The sequence below is a fragment of the Quercus suber genome, unplaced genomic scaffold (genome assembly GCF_002906115.3).
Source record: "Quercus suber isolate HL8 unplaced genomic scaffold, Cork oak 2.0 scaffold_68, whole genome shotgun sequence".
In the NCBI taxonomy this organism is placed as follows: domain Eukaryota; kingdom Viridiplantae; phylum Streptophyta; class Magnoliopsida; order Fagales; family Fagaceae; genus Quercus; species Quercus suber.
The window spans coordinates 1,013,715-1,029,458 of NW_027069533.1; the positions used below are offsets into that span (position 1 = coordinate 1,013,715).

General features: G+C 36.0%; 2 protein-coding genes across 4 annotated transcripts; both read right to left on the reverse strand.

Moving 5' to 3' along the window:
• LOC112024876 (capsanthin/capsorubin synthase, chromoplastic) lies at positions 1 to 1,946 on the reverse strand. Its single transcript, XM_024057525.2, has one exon. The coding sequence runs from the start codon at positions 1,731 to 1,733 to the stop codon at positions 228 to 230; it is 1,506 nt and encodes a 501-aa protein (XP_023913293.2). The 5' UTR covers positions 1,734 to 1,946; the 3' UTR covers positions 1 to 227.
• A 3,038-nt stretch (positions 1,947 to 4,984) lies between these two features.
• LOC112024889 (vesicle-associated membrane protein 714) lies at positions 4,985 to 12,849 on the reverse strand. 3 transcript variants are annotated; one of them, XM_065773046.1, is made up of 5 exons: positions 12,287 to 12,849; positions 11,348 to 11,538; positions 9,356 to 9,519; positions 6,476 to 6,593; positions 4,985 to 5,383 (listed from the first exon to the last, which is right to left on the reverse strand). In XM_065773046.1, exons 1-4 carry the CDS (start codon positions 12,501 to 12,503, stop codon positions 6,503 to 6,505), a joined length of 663 nt encoding a protein of 220 aa, XP_065629118.1. In that variant the 5' UTR covers positions 12,504 to 12,849; the 3' UTR covers positions 4,985 to 5,383; positions 6,476 to 6,502. The 3 variants fall into 3 exon arrangements, with proteins under 3 accessions (XP_065629118.1, XP_023913305.2, XP_023913304.2); XM_024057537.2 differs by lacking the exon at positions 4,985 to 5,383 and adding an exon at positions 5,701 to 6,048 and having other exon boundaries at positions 12,287 to 12,848; XM_024057536.2 differs by lacking the exon at positions 4,985 to 5,383 and having other exon boundaries at positions 6,136 to 6,593; positions 12,287 to 12,847.
• Positions 12,850 to 15,744: the final 2,895 nt, after the last annotated feature.

Below are 15,744 nucleotides of genomic sequence, written 5' to 3' on the forward strand. Positions count from 1 at the left end.
TTAAGCAAATCTCTCGAGTATTTTAATCTTCTACAATCGATAGCTGCAAGCTTTAAGTTTTCAACATACATCTATTCCACAAATTCATTTGCTGTTAATAATGGTCTTAAATAACAAGTGTAAAATTCCTGCTTAAAATTTTCCTTGAATAAAAGGGGACACCATGCCACAATTTTGAATTTCTTAAATAGCAACAGAGTCAATATAAATTCTACAACCTTCCACCATTAGATGGTTTCTATTGCTAGTTTACCCACCATTTTAGCCAAGGGCACAGGACACTTTGTAACAATATCAAACTTGGACATATTCGAGGCGCGTCCAAAGAGAGATAAGCTTAGTAGAAGAAGCTCTTGAAGGGACAACCTTGAGGAAAGGAAGCCTTGCCACTGATAAGGATCCAAATTAAAGAAAGCATCAAAGAACCTTCTTGTTCCATCCAAATCAAGCTTCAATAAAGTCTCCATTCCAAAAGAGTAAAATTCTCTTCTACACCTCCTTTCAATTGGCCACAAGCCATTCCACGCTCTATGATAAAGTGGCTGCCCTCTGATCATCCTGGTTGAGCCAAGGCACTCGGCAATGGCATCAGCTAAGACTGGTGCCAGAGCCATTGACCTAGCCACCATGTACCCTGTTGAAGGGTGAACAACCCCAGAAGTCCCACCAATTGCCATTACACTCTGAGGGAGTTTTGGGAGTGGACCTCCCATTGGGATCAAACACTTCTCATCCTCCAATACCCTCTTCACTCTAATTCCTAAATGCCTTAATCTTGCTACCATCCTTGACTTCACATCCTTATAGGATAACACAGGCCGAGAAACCAGAGAAGTCTCTTCTAAAAATACCAAATTTGAATCAAACGGCATTGCATATAGAAAAGTAGGAAACCTTGAATTTTTAACTCGCAAATAAGGCTCATTTCCCAGATGGGTATCTCTCCAATCCATAAGAACCATCTTCTCCAAGTCAAAAGGGTGTTCTTCCACTTCAGCTAAAATTCCATGAGCAATCTGATACCCATGATTCCTTTTCTTATCATACTCTATAAAACTACTTGCAAAGCCACTCGCATCAACAATTAAGCTTGCCTTCAATTCATTCCCATCATCACACATAATGAAAGACTCTAACTCTTGGTGCTCAATTTTCCAAACCTTAGCCTCATGAAATTTAACACCATTGGACACACACCCTTCCATTAGTTTCGTTTTTAGTTTTTTCCTACTAACTCTACCATAGGGTCGGTCTAAATACTTGGTCTTGTTTTCATCGAGATAAACACAAGCCATAGGCCATGTTTTGTCTAAGCAGTCCTCAAGCTTCAAGCTTTCAAACTCATCAACCCAAACACCATAGTTATTAGGCCACACGGAAAGCGGAGAAGGGTCAACACAACATACCTTGATTCCATAGCGAGACACTTGCTCTGCAAGACGAAGTCCAGCTGGGCCAGTCCCAATGATGATCACATCAAACTGGGGCCTATCAGACTTGGGGTCCCACCATGAGAGATCAAAATCCAAACTTTCAGGTTGTGTAGTTTCAGGCTTCAAGTCAAGGAAATTTCCAAACTTGCTGCTTTCAATTCTGTAATATTGATGCTTCTTTGTTGAAGATGTGGTATTGGGTCTTGGAGAAGAGATTGAAGGGGTAGTGGGTGATAGGAAGAACTTGTTAGTACATAGTGTAGTTGGTAGTGGTGAAAATAGCCTGAAAAGAGTCCCCATGGAATTCTGGGAGATGGGAAGGACTTAGTCCTAAGGTAAATGAAAAAGTGGAACTCTGTTACAGTATTTTAAAGGAAGAAATGGAATGGGAGAGATATGTGCAAAAAGGAATCCAAAATATATCTGGAAAATGATACTGCACATGCACAAGCACAAGCACAACCTATATTTCGGCATTTGGTGCCTATGATTTAAATAATGGGAATTATAGAGGGCGTACCAAGTTATGCATTGAATGTTTGAATCTCCAATGAAAATGACAAAAAAGGATATGTAGTCAGACCCAGTTCACTGTCTCATCCATCAAGTTGGCTTTGTTTTGTTCACTGAAGCACTAGTAATGAACTCTACAGTATTCTTGCACCATAATGATGACAATAAATTTCACTTTATTTTTTCTCTTCCTTTTACACTTTATTTGGAAGTGAATTTGTGATCAATGTGAAACCATTTTACATGGACTATTATTACTGTATTTTTATTAACACACCAACTATAATTTATTATCTTAACAATAATAAAAAAATAAAAGATAAAACACAGTCAGCACTCTTCAAGTTTGGACTAATATCAATCAAATTCAAAATGTTTCAAAATTGACCAATTTAATCCCTAAACCCCACTTGATGATCCCTAAATTATTACTCAATTTTCTTTCTTTCTCTAGGTAATCAAGAATCAAATTAGTCAATTTAATTGTCTTAGACTAGCTGATATTAGCGTGAACCTCACAATGTTACATGTATTTTAACCAAAAAAAATTATAAAATTTGTTGGGTAATAAAGATATCTTAGAGTGGTTGATGGGGTCAATGGTTAACAGGTGTTGTGAGTTTGCCACATTGGGTAGAAGCCAACTTGGTGCCTTGGTGGTGTACCACTCACCAGAGTTGGGGGGCAAATTTTAATGGAGAGTTAGGCACGTAGCATGATGTTTGTAGTAGGACCCCACAGATTCCATCTTGTACGTTTACTGGGTGTCACACACCCACTGAGAGCATTCTTTTTTTGAGAAAGCACTGAGAGCATTCTTGGTAGAGGCAAAAACACTCCTTTGCTTTGTCATATCATCTACATTCGGCTCAGAAACCGCCAAAACACAAAACACATGACACACAACCACTGAGAGCATTCTTTTTTTGAGAAAGCACTGAGAGCATTCTTGATAGCGGCAAAAACACTCCTTTGCTTTGTCATATCATCTACATTCGGCTCAGAAACCGCCAAAACATAAAACACATGACTCATCGGCACCCTTCTCCCCTGGCTGGGATGAGGGATCTAATTTGCAAGTTGTTTCACAAATCGCTATAGGCTAGATAGAGAGGAAAAGTACAAAGTACTTAATACCACTGTTAAATACACAAATAGCTTAGCATTATGTGAACCATCCTCTATTTAGTCCTATCAGGCTATACCATGGACGATGGACCACAAAGTCAACAATTTTTTTATTATCTAATTGTCAAAATTGGTAGTACATTAAATAATTCATTTACCAAACTTGTCAATATATATTTTTTTAATAGATATGATAAAGTTTAAATTTATAGGTAAGTTCTATATGATTAATGCTTATTACCATAAGCCAAAACATACATGGTAGTAAACATATGGGGGCTAATAGCAAGTAAAAGAAAAGGAAAATTCTATAAGGAAAATACTATTGCCTTGAATGACCATTCACGGGAAATTGTTAGGTCTACTAGGAGGATTACTGATGTGGTTCTCCTTGACCTTTCAACTAATAAAATACAATTATTTATACAAATGTGACATTACTTGGTAATTTTTTATTTTTTATTCATAGTACTGATTAGGAAACTCACTCACACATTTGTATAAATGGCATTATCTCATTGGTTGAGAGGACCACATCAGTAATCCTCTTGGGGGACCTAATAATTTCTCCTAGTTCACATGGATTTGACAAGTGGGCTTCACTATGTAAGCATTTTCCATGTCAAGCATGTAGTCAATAGTACAACTCAGAGTCCAAATCTTCTGTCTCATTTTTCCTATTCCATTCTATACTCCATAAATAAAAAAAATTGCCAGGTGTCTACCTATTTAATTAAATGCTAATTTTTTGTCTTCTCTTATTTCAGTTTCCAAAAATAAAAATCAAAACATCCCTATCAGGTCACTGTCACTGGTCCACCACCACCAATGCCGATGCCACTACAAGTTTACAATGGATGCCTCCTTGTTTTCAAAACCATGACTAGGTACAAGTATAGAGAAATTGCATTGTCCTTTCATCAACTAGCATCTATTCATCGAATCCACCAACCAATGGTCTATTTTGGTAAATTGATAAAGTATATTAGAAAACAAAAAACTAATATCAAGTGGCTCTGTGGCTGTGATTTTCTTTTGGTATTTAACATAAACTGCCTTGGGTATATACTTTGATATTATTGACTTTGGAATTTAGGATCCTGCATTTGCTTTTGAAGTAGGAGGGGATTGTTTCATGATATGAGAGTATGCACGGGTCCATTTGGTTTGATTTTAAGAAGAATTTCATAATAAAATAAACATTGACCCCTTGAGAATACTTCGGGTTGAACAAACATCCAATGTATTCGAAAAATTGTACGGTATATCAGAACATAAACATAACTTGGGGTGGATTGTTGTTGGTGAAGTGGCAACAGCGCTAGTTGGTGGTGGTGGACTAGTGATGGTGGCTGGTGTGGATGTGTCGGTTTTTATTTTATTTATTTTAGCAAACTGAAATAAAAGGAGAAAATTAGTATTTAATTAAGTAGCTGTTCACTTGACAATTTTTTATTTGTGGAGCATATAGTGAGATAGGAAAATGGGACAGAAAATTTAGACTCGAACAACTAGGGGTGGCAATTCGTGTTCATGTGTCAAAAATGTGTCATATTGACTCATGAGTATTCAACTATATGGGTCAATACTAACTTGATGTGATTATTTAACGAATCAAGATTCCTTAACCCTAATATGACCTATTTATTAAACGGGTCAATCGTGTTGACCTATTTATCATATTTTATCAAAATGAAGAAAAAAAAAATTGTGTATTAACCAAATTGAATTATGAAAAACCAAAAAAATAAATATTTTTAATATAAAATTCAGAACTAACGAGTAACTTAATCATAAATAATCATTCAAAATTAAAGCATATCTCAATATTACAAATAATCAATAAAAATATGTCAAATGAAATAAACCACAACAATTAATAAATTTACATATCTAGGATTTGAAGAGTATATTAGTAAATTATCATTTAATTAAATGAGTCAAACAAGTTAAACGGGTTCCATAGATTGGACATTAACTTAACTTATTTATTAAACAGGCAAGTTATGTCAACTCAAATATAACACTAATCCATTAAACGTCAACTTATAACCTACTAATTTTGTGTCGTGTCGTGTCATGTCCAATTTGCATGCCGTATCCACTTATGCCACCCCTAAGTACAACCATGGGCCACCGAAGGAAAGACGTAAGAGTGGGAAAAGCGTACCAAAAGCTAAGCTACAAGTCTCTCAAAAAGTAGCTTCTCTGTTCATGTAATAAGCATGTGTAAGTGTAGGCCAGCTCAAAGCAACTCCCAAAAGATTGACTTTATTTGTCCTTAAGCGAATTATTTCCGAGCGGGAAAACTGCATTCAGATTTCAGATAATAATGTAGCTTGCATGATTGCATCATATAACAGCAGATTTGTCAACATATTTCCCAGTAATATGCTCAGTATTTTAAAACCTTTCCCCTCTTCCAGTCTCATCTGGATGTCATGGCATGCGACTTCTAAGCTTCAGGCATAAGTTTCCATAATTTAGGCTAAAACAAGCTTAACAAGTCAAGCTCAATTCACACTGACTTGGTATTAGTTTTACTGGAATCAACTTGATTTTGTACTCTTAAATGATTTTTAGGCTGCTCAATTTCAGCTTAAGATTGACTTGTTGAAAGGCCGCCTCGAAAGTTTGAAGTGCATCAAACTTGAATACTCAGCTCAATTACAACCCTACATATTAATAAGGCTGAAAATGCATTTGTGAGCACACGCCTACCAATTTGAAAAACAGATGAAAAAACTATGCCTCCAGTTTTTCAAACTAACGCACAGTTTAGGAAGAATGTGACTTCAGATCACCACATTCTCTTATGTAATTTTTCAGAAACACTATCTAACAACATGTATTTCACTCAACATCCACAAATTTGTTCAGTGACTTCAGTCTGCAACATTGAGAAGTAGGAAAGCAACAGCAAAGCAGCGTTGACCACATATGAATAAGGACCTGAATGAGCTTGCTCTTGTGACTGCATTATTAAGTCATGTCATAATTAAAAAGATCAACATAAAATGAGGAATCAACACTGTCCATATGAGGAAATAGAATGAGTGAATTGACAGAATACTCGTATGTAATAGCATATTGAGTGTTGAAATTACACCCAAAAAAAAACCTTTGTACCAAATAATGAATATACTATAAATTCATACATATACAAAATACAGAGATGAAGCATAGCACTGCAACAGCAATCATCAGGGTTCCAAAGATAAACATTGGTTACTCACATCAAGTGCAACAACGGCAAGAGAAGCATCAGGATAATTACTGGAAACTTGCAGAGATAAAGATATCATATTTACATATAACTGTCAAAATCTGAACCACGAAACCTTCAGAGCTTCTCTAACAGAATCAGACTGACATCATTTAAAAAGCCATCTGTTGCATACCTCAGTAGAGCTAATATCCGGTAGAAATCAAGATCCGCAGGAAGGTAGGGTGATGCCTCCACAACAAATAGCAATTATTATGTACAGCAACACAACAATCAAGCCTGTCAACAGTGCCCTGTCATTAATTAAAAAAACAAGTTCAGTTGCATGAGAATTAAAATGCCCAAAGGCTATTAGCAGATAGAAACTTTTAACATGTTTGTACACTTCCAATCATTATCAATTGTATTGTCAGGATACTGCATAACACTAATAATTAATAGTATATAATCAAATTCTTCATTCTGTAAAGCAACTCTTATGTGATAAATAATTATGCAGATAATAAAGGCTGGCCAAAGAGATCTAGCTCAAATGGCATTTCATCCCCCCATAAGGAAAGAAGTGGCGAGTGAGGTTTTAGATTCAAGACCTACGATGTGCGTGTTTAACTTACCAATCGAAAAAGATGAAACTCATGATTAAATAGAATCAGAAAACCTCTTCTAGATGACAGTAGACTAAACAATTAATCAGGTGGTTCTTACACAAAATATATCATTTTGTGTCATGTAGAACTCTCAGGCATGAGTTAATTAGAAAGAGCCAATAAATAACTTATTAAGTTTATGACATACAGTCCAATACCCTTGGCAATATAATGATGCAGGGAGCAAAACCAAAAATATTTAAGATTTTCTTTGAGATACCAAATTTTATTTTTGAATTTTGAATTTGGCTTTTATGTGATTGAGGAATTTATGAAATGTAATTGCAGCTAAATTTAATCCATGAAGCCAAAAGGAGGCTCCAGGAATAGTTTGAGAGTACAATTTGAATAAGAAATTTATGATTAGAGAATGTTTCCTCTTGCTTGGTGGTGATGCGAAGCACCCTTACATCGTGATGCCTAAAGTTTTCAAACAGATTCTAGGTGGTGAAGCTTAGGATTTGCCCTGTTCTATCCCTTTTTTCCCCCTTTATCTCAATGTTCCTACCCTTGTCCTGCATGGCTGCATCATATAAACTAGGGGTGTTCATCAATCAGTGTATCTGGTTTGCAAGAAACCACACTGTATATGTAGGAAAGTTGAGCTTCAGTCCTTTTGTCAATGAGGCAGGTCAGTGTTGCTGGTGGGTAAAGGCGAAAAAAAGCGGCTTTTGTAAACGCCGCTGTGAACAAATGAGATTTGATCACCAATGGTTTTCTTAAAGATTGACTGCAAGCTTAGGCCATGGGTGTTTTTCGGTAGCCAATCTAAATAGGTAGAGGGGTGGACAACGAGGGGCTAGCCAGATGAGGAAAGAGGATGGGAAGCAGCAGACGGATAGAGGGGGAAGGGGAGGCATTCAGTGTGCTTCAGTATTCAAATCTCATGAAGTTCAACTGCTCGAAGTCATAGACCATCACATTTTCTTCCAAAACCTCTTCTTCTACACTTTCACATTTCTTTTGTCCTTAGCAAAAATATACATTTGGTCCATCCAATTTGGGCAAAGTTCTATTTTAGTCAAGAAATTTATTATTATTATTTTTTTAGTTCTCAAAAAATTAAAGTATCCAATTTACGCCTACTGTCTGTGTGCTGTTATAATTCCTGCTTACATGGCTAATGGAGGGCTTGGGTGGCTTTTTTATTTATTAATGTGATGTTGATTGATAAGAGCTTGACTACATGTGGTGCATAGATCATTAAATTAGAAATCCCAACCCCAATAGCCCAAAATCAAAACCCACAAAGTAAAAAAAATCCCTAAAATGACCAACAACATGAAATTCCCCCAAATCCTCACATTCCTCTCCCTCAAGCATCTATTTTTCCTCCTCCTGCAACAGTGCTTTATGAGGGATGTAAGCGTTTGGAGAGAATTCCGAGTTGGTGGTGATTTCAGGGATTTTAGATGTTGGGGGTTTCTAATCTTGGGGTTTTAAGCTAATGGGGTGGGGATTTATGATGTGGTGGACTTTGCACAACCTGTAGCTGAGCTGTCATGGATCAGCACCATGTCAAGAAAAGAGCCACCAAGATGCTCGTTAGCCACACAAAGATGGAAGGACCAACTGGGATATGTTTTAAATTTTTTGAGGACAAATTTAGTTTTTTTTCAGAAATTAAAATAGAACTAAATTTGAGAGACCAAACATATGCAAAGAGATTCCTTTGTCCTTGTGACCAAACTAAATCTGTTGTCCTTTGTTTTGGCAAGACACATTACTTAAGACCTAAGACTACTTACCAAAAAAAACATGAGTCTTCTATTAGCACTTCTGCAAAATTTACCCTTAAAAAAAAAAAGAGAGAGAGAAAAGATATGTAGCAATTCTGCAAAATTTACCTTAAAATTACAGCAAGTGTTTATAGATAAGACAACAGTTATCTATGAAGATGAAAAAAAATCATCATATTAGAATATGTATTAAATACAGAGATATGAAAGATGCAAATCAAAAAGAAAAGAAAGGACTTCCATTTTAAAAGAACAACTCCCAACTTCCAGAACAAAATAATGCTAAGAAAAACAGAGCAGAACATGGAAAATAGGATTCTCATGAGGCAGACATAAGCCAAAAAGAATATCTCTAAAATACAACAATCATACAGCAGAAGGCCCCAGCAATGATGATTTACTCTCCAGTCTGACTCTCCATATCCTTCAAAAGGAATATGTGTGGAAGGAAAGGGGCTAACGTAAATGTGGAACTTCCTTGAGTTAGATTTTAATACACCCCCCACCCCCAAACCCCCAAAAAAGCCATTAATCTTCTCTTCATTTTCTTTTCTACCCTAGGATTGATAGATCTTTACTAACAACTGGTAAGACTCTAATTCATAACATTCACCGAGCATTAATGTATTCATAAAGCCAAAGTAGTAAAAGAAAACAGGAAGTACTCACAATAGCTTGGCATTTTTCATCCAGAGAGCTCGACGAAGTCGCTTGGACTGTTTCTTGAAGTGAAATGCACTGTCTTGCATTGTTGCAGTTTTATCAACTAGAAGTTCAATCCGGTCACCTCTCTCCAGAATCTTCTCAATGTTCTCCACCATGATAGTACGTATCTGGATACCAGATTTTTGGTTCTTGTGAGCACAAAACAAATGCAAGGACTACAGCTATAATAAACAACTGACAAAAAGAAAAAGCAAAGAGAGAGAGAGAGAGAGCATAACATGAAACAGGAGAAGAAAGTGAAAAGTCATATTTCTCCAGAATCGTAGATCCAACATATGCTGCAATGCTTAGAAATGAAATTTTCTGGGGGTTTCAGTGAATAGAGTTTTTTTGCATTATCATGCATGTTAAGTCTACAACAGATACGCCAATAGTCTTGTAGCTCAATGGCATAGTTTGCTATCCTTTACTAGGAGAACCATGGTTTAAATCCCCCCTCCCCCCTTGTTATTATTGAATTAAAAAAAAAAATAAATAAATAAAAATAAATAAATAAATAAAAACAGATAAAAATGTTATTATTGAATTAAAAAAAAAAATAAATAAATAAAAATAAATAAATAAATAAAAACAGATAAAAGCTAAAAAATTTAAACCAAAGAGATGTGAAAAGTTTGAAAAGCTTATCACAAGAAAATGATGGATGCATTTGCTAAAAAAGAAAGAGGAGACCTAGATGTAGTAGACATAGTACTAAACTTAGAGGACGAAAAAATATAAACTTGCAAACACAATTTGAGTAGATGCTTTACATTGTGTAATGTTTATCTTCTAATTGCTAACAGGGACTAACTGAAATTGCTAACTGAAAATAATTAAGATTGGAAACTAAGTTAAATTGTAAATAACCTAGGAAAGTAATGTAATTTAAAATCATAAAAGGAAACTATCTTTGCAGGTTTAAAATTGCGCTATTTTGAAAGTGTTAGGAGGTGTGAAGGGATAATGTAATGCCATTCCTACTTCATGGGAGGGACTCCTTTGAAAGGAGCATTAATGTGCTGTTCCTTTAGGGATAAATTTTAAGGCTACTTCATTGTGGAGCAGTTTAATTGAAAGGACTGAGAGGTGCCTTGCTGTGTGGAACCTACATACTTTCTAAAGATTAGAGTTACCCTCATCAAGAGCAATCTTTCAATCGTGACCACATATTATATGCCTTTATTTACAATTCCTATTAGTGTTTCCAATCGATTAAAAAAGTTACAACGGGATTGCTTGTGTCTTTTGGGGAAGGGGGGAGTTAGTGGAGGAAAAGAAAGTTCATTTGGTTTATTGAAAATAGGGGGTATTACCAATGAGAATGGGAGGGCTGCACATTAGAAAACTTAGAGCTTTTAATTTTGCATTACTAAATAAGTGGGTTTGGCACTTTCTAGAGAAAGATTCCCACCATTGACAACCTTGTTAAGAGAGGTATGATTATGGTTGATTGGTGTTGTATGTGTAAGAGGAGTGGCGAAAATCTGGATCATTTGCTCCTCCACTGTTCTTTTGCTAGAGAATTATCAGAGTTTGTCTTTGCGATGTTTTGTATTTGGTGAGTGATGCCCAAATTTGTGCTTACGTTGCTTCAAGATTGGAGAAGGAAGCTAAACAGCTTCTCTGTGCTTGATGTGGACTTTGTGAAGGTAGAGGAATTGAAGGTTTTTTGAGGGGCAAGAGTTGTCATCAATGAGGATTAACTTGAAGTTTGTTACTCCTTTTTTTTTCCCTTGACTTTTAGCTGATTTGGGGGGACCAAATGATCTTGTATAATTCTTCTCCTCTTTACATTTTTGAGGTCTGTCATTTTAGGAGGGTTTACATCCAGTATACCCACCGAAGTCTCATTGTACTAATGATTTACAACTATAAATAAAATTTACTCATTCTCTATCAAAAAAAGAAAAAGAAACAGAAATTAAATTTACAACACAAATAGAAGATACTTGCCTCACCAACTTCCCCTCTAACTCGGTTTAGGGTATCTGCACTAGGATTACTAGAGAAAAATTCCATTTGCTGATGTAAGACCCTTGAAAACTCATCGTTCATTGCATAAGCAGGTGCATAGTTGGCTACTCTACCGTAGTTTTTCATGAATCTCATGTGAATATCCTCCAAGTAAGAAAAAGGAATCCTCCCTGAACCAAGGCAAAAACTAATGCACTGTAAAATCACAAAGATGCCTGGAATAAAACTTTAAAAAGAAAAATAAAATAAAATAGGAGAACACGGATGAATTATTCATTACAAAATTCCTCATTTCTAAAGCAAGACAAATTCCAGAGATTTCCTCAATCATACAATCAACATGCTCAACTACAAACCATAACATCTACCTAGAAACTCAAAAGATCACACCTTTGATGCACAGAATTAAGAACTGATGCACAGAATTAAGAACAGAAACAAGTCCGAATGTTTCTCATATTCCACATTGTTTGATTTCCAAAACACAGAAGTGAAAAAACAAAATGAAAAAGCATGATATTTACAAGTAATTCTGAATCCACAAGGAATGAATATATATATATATATATATATCTCAACTAGCTAGTCTTTTATACCATTATCAACTAGAATCTGATGTCTACACTCCTTTACATTTAAATTTGATAAAAACTAAAATTAAAACTTGAATTCGATTCTTCCTTTATAATCAGGTACATATTTTCTTGACAGCAAGTCACTGAATTGAAACGAAAACCTCAAAATACATCAAATTGAAGCCTATCTTACTTTTTATTTATTAAAATATAGCTCAACTATTGCCACTGATCCCAAAAGCCTAAGCTAACCATTCATATCAATCTCAACACCAAAATACTTAAACCCTAACTCAATGAATTATAGAGAGAGAGAGAGAGAGAGAGAGAGAGAGAAACGCACTGCCAAAGGTGTTGTTGGCCATGCAGAGGAAAGAGAGGCCATCGGATCGAAGTATGTGAAAGATGTACGTGTCCTGAGAGAAACAGAGTCTCGAATCAGCCTCCGACGGCAGCTTCTCCAAGATCCGCCTCGCCACCGCGCCTGTATTCCCAGTGACCGCGCTGAACTCCGCCAGCACCACCGTCCCTCGAGCCACCACAGCGTACAATATAGCCATCTCGCTCTCTCTCTCTCTCTCTCTCTTTGAGATTCAGAGAGCGATCAATCTCTCTGTGACTGTGTGTCTCTGACTCTGAACTCTGATTGGTTGAATTTCAAGGTCTCGAAGACACAGCAATTGGGATTCTACAACTAATATTATATTATATGTATTAATTAGTTTAGATTAATATAATGACTAAATTAAGGATGTGAAATTGTAAAAAAGAGGAGGGAAAGGATAGAAAGAAGGGAAGTTGAGAGATGAAAGTGAAAGCCGGGAACAAACAACAAACTATGATGTTTTACCGGCGAGTCCTGTCTGTCTAATGTGGTGAGACTTATAGACTTCTAGATTTTTAGTTTTAGGTAGCCTCTTTGAGGATTTTGATTCGCTGACTCTACAAGTGCACAGGTTGCACGCTACGTTTGTCTTTTTACCCTTTTTTTTATGCTGTTCCGGTGAAAAGAAAAATATGCTATACATTATTTGAGCATTTGAATCAAAATGGGACAAGGCATTCATTTTACAAGTTCAACCTCCAAAATCATCCTATCAATCAAGTTAAAAATGTATAAATTTGTAAAGTTGTTATAATAATTGTGTAAATCTAAACTGGTACTATTCACTTTAAATATAGTTTTTTTTTTCTTCTTTACATATTCTGAAGCTAAGAGAAGAGAGTAGATAGTAGCTATTATGTGTGAAGAACGAAAAATAATTTTAAAAAAATCAAGAAAAATTAGATGAAAATTTTCTATTTTAATGTAATATAATGTAAAATAGATAATCTAATGTGGGGTGTTTTGAAAAGTGAGTATGTAAAATAGAAAAATTAGGTTCTTATATTAAATTAGACGAAATTTTTTGTATGAGCTAATATGAATGCTCTTACAACTGACGAGGGAGTTATAAGTTATTAATATTTTAAACTTAGCTTTATAGGCTAAAGCTTTACCTAGAATAACTTTAAAGGGGGTTAATTTATTTCATGTTTAGTGAAAATTAAGGATAGAGTTTGTGGCTATAAACTTCCCAAAATAGTAAGATGGAACGTGTTTATGTGACATTTCTATTATTGGTTGTAGCTTAAATTTGTGAGAAAATTAATTAGACATCCCCGTTTATGAGTCTTCTTCTCAAAAACAACTCATTGTTGAACAATTTTGGATTTAATTACATCTTGGTCTTCTCCAAACAAGTGGTAATTAAATTGTGTTTAGTTTTTTTTTTTTTCTTTTTTCTCTACTTAAATTCTGTAATTTGGCTTTTTATTTGTTTTTTTTTTTTTAGAGGAAACGATAGTAGATTTTATTAATTAAGAAACAAGATATACAATGGGGAAGAGAAAGAGGGACATATGACCCCCTATTTCTCTTTTGCATCACTAGCATACGCTAGAGTAGCACGATTCCATCGTAAACAAAGAAAGAAAAGAAAAAAGAAACAACGAAAAAAGTTCAAAATCCAAACTACTATAAGAAAAGCGAAACTTCTCTTGGATGCCCAGAAAACTTGAAAAACTGTCAAACGACACCTTCCTGATATATATGGACATCAAAATGATGAGTTTTTTTTTTTTTTTTTAACCATCTTAGGAGTGTATTTATGCCCGGCTGCCCTGCAACCTCCATCAATCCCATAGTTGACACAACACCTTGCTCATTCTCCACAATTCTATGTTTCTTTTCTCCCTTAACACCTGTAGCTTCCCTATTCAAATTTTCTGTTTGCTTCCTTTTGTGCCCAAGTTCCACATCAACAATTGAAGAACTATTAAGAATCTGAGGTCTTGTGGTAAGCCTCTTCCAATTCTTCATTGTTTTTGGGCTTCCAATTGTAGACTCCTCCACAGACTCAACATTTTTTGGGCCATGCAAAGATTGACTCACACTTTTATCTTGATTACCACTTCTTTTGGGTCGGCCCTTACTAGTATTCTTATTTCCATTACCACAACCAACCTTAAAACCTATTTTTGATCCCTCAAAACCCAATGGAGATTTTTGCTCAACTTGTATCCCCATTAAGTCACGATTGAGGATGACAGTATCCTCATCCATGACTACCACCTCAATCAAGTCAAAGGAAATCACGCTATTATCTGGCACGCAGTCAGTTGGAGTCGCTTTTGAATTTGAAAAATCTGAATCAGTTTGGATGGCACGATCAATCTTCGTAATCAACTCCTCAAAAACGGGAATGTGATTCTTCACAGTCAAGATTACATCCTTCTTGAATGCAACACAACCGTCTGCCAGAGCACCGTCGAAGCTACCACCTTTAGGTAGATTGCCCGACTGCGTTGAAGACCTCCATCTACTTCCACTTCCAAGTGTTGGAACACCCTACTCATTTACCTTCCATTGTGAAGAAACCTAATTAGCTTGAGCATCATCATTTTGCCGCCCCAGGCTACGTCTTGCTTTGTTTGCATTATCATGATTTCTATGATACCCCACCTTCAACCACTCCCCATAAGGAAGACACCCCTATTTTCGGTCCCTTGGAACAGAGCACTCCTTTACCTCATGACCAATCCGACCACATTGATAGCAAAGCCCAACTAAACATTCATACTTGAAACCAATACAAACTTTATCTCCTTTAGGATTGGTGACAACTCCTCCTCGACGTAATGGTTTATCCAACGACTAGTCCACCCTTACTCTAATAAAGCGAGCTTGGTCAGACGAAAATGCCTTCAAATCAACTTGCAATACTTCTCCCAAACCATTGCCAATATCCCTGCCCATCTCTTCCAATAACAAATCAAAAGGTGAACCCCACACCTGAACCCACATCAGCATTGAAGAGAATCTAACCGTAGTGGCTGTCATACCTCGCTCCCATCTTTGTAATGCCAGAGGGTGGTCCTCAAAACTCCACAGACCATTTGCTAGCACTCATTTCAATTGACTCTCCATTGTAAACTTGAATTGAAAAAGACTATCCCCCATATCAACAATGCATAAATTCGAGCCCATCCTCCACACAGATTGTAGTAGACCCTTGGCTACATGCTGGTTGAAAGTTCGTGTTGTGAGAAGCCTCCCCAACAAACTGAGGGAACATTCTTCTAACATCCTTTCCCTCTATGAAACCCCAACCTTAATGACTTCTCTCTCATCCTTCGTCAAAGTTATACTTTGCAACTTGTCTATAAAATCCGAATCCATCATGTGAAAAGGAAAACACTAAATGAAACTCAAAAAAAAAAAAAAATTGCAAACAGACATTGTGAATTAACTAATCCTCA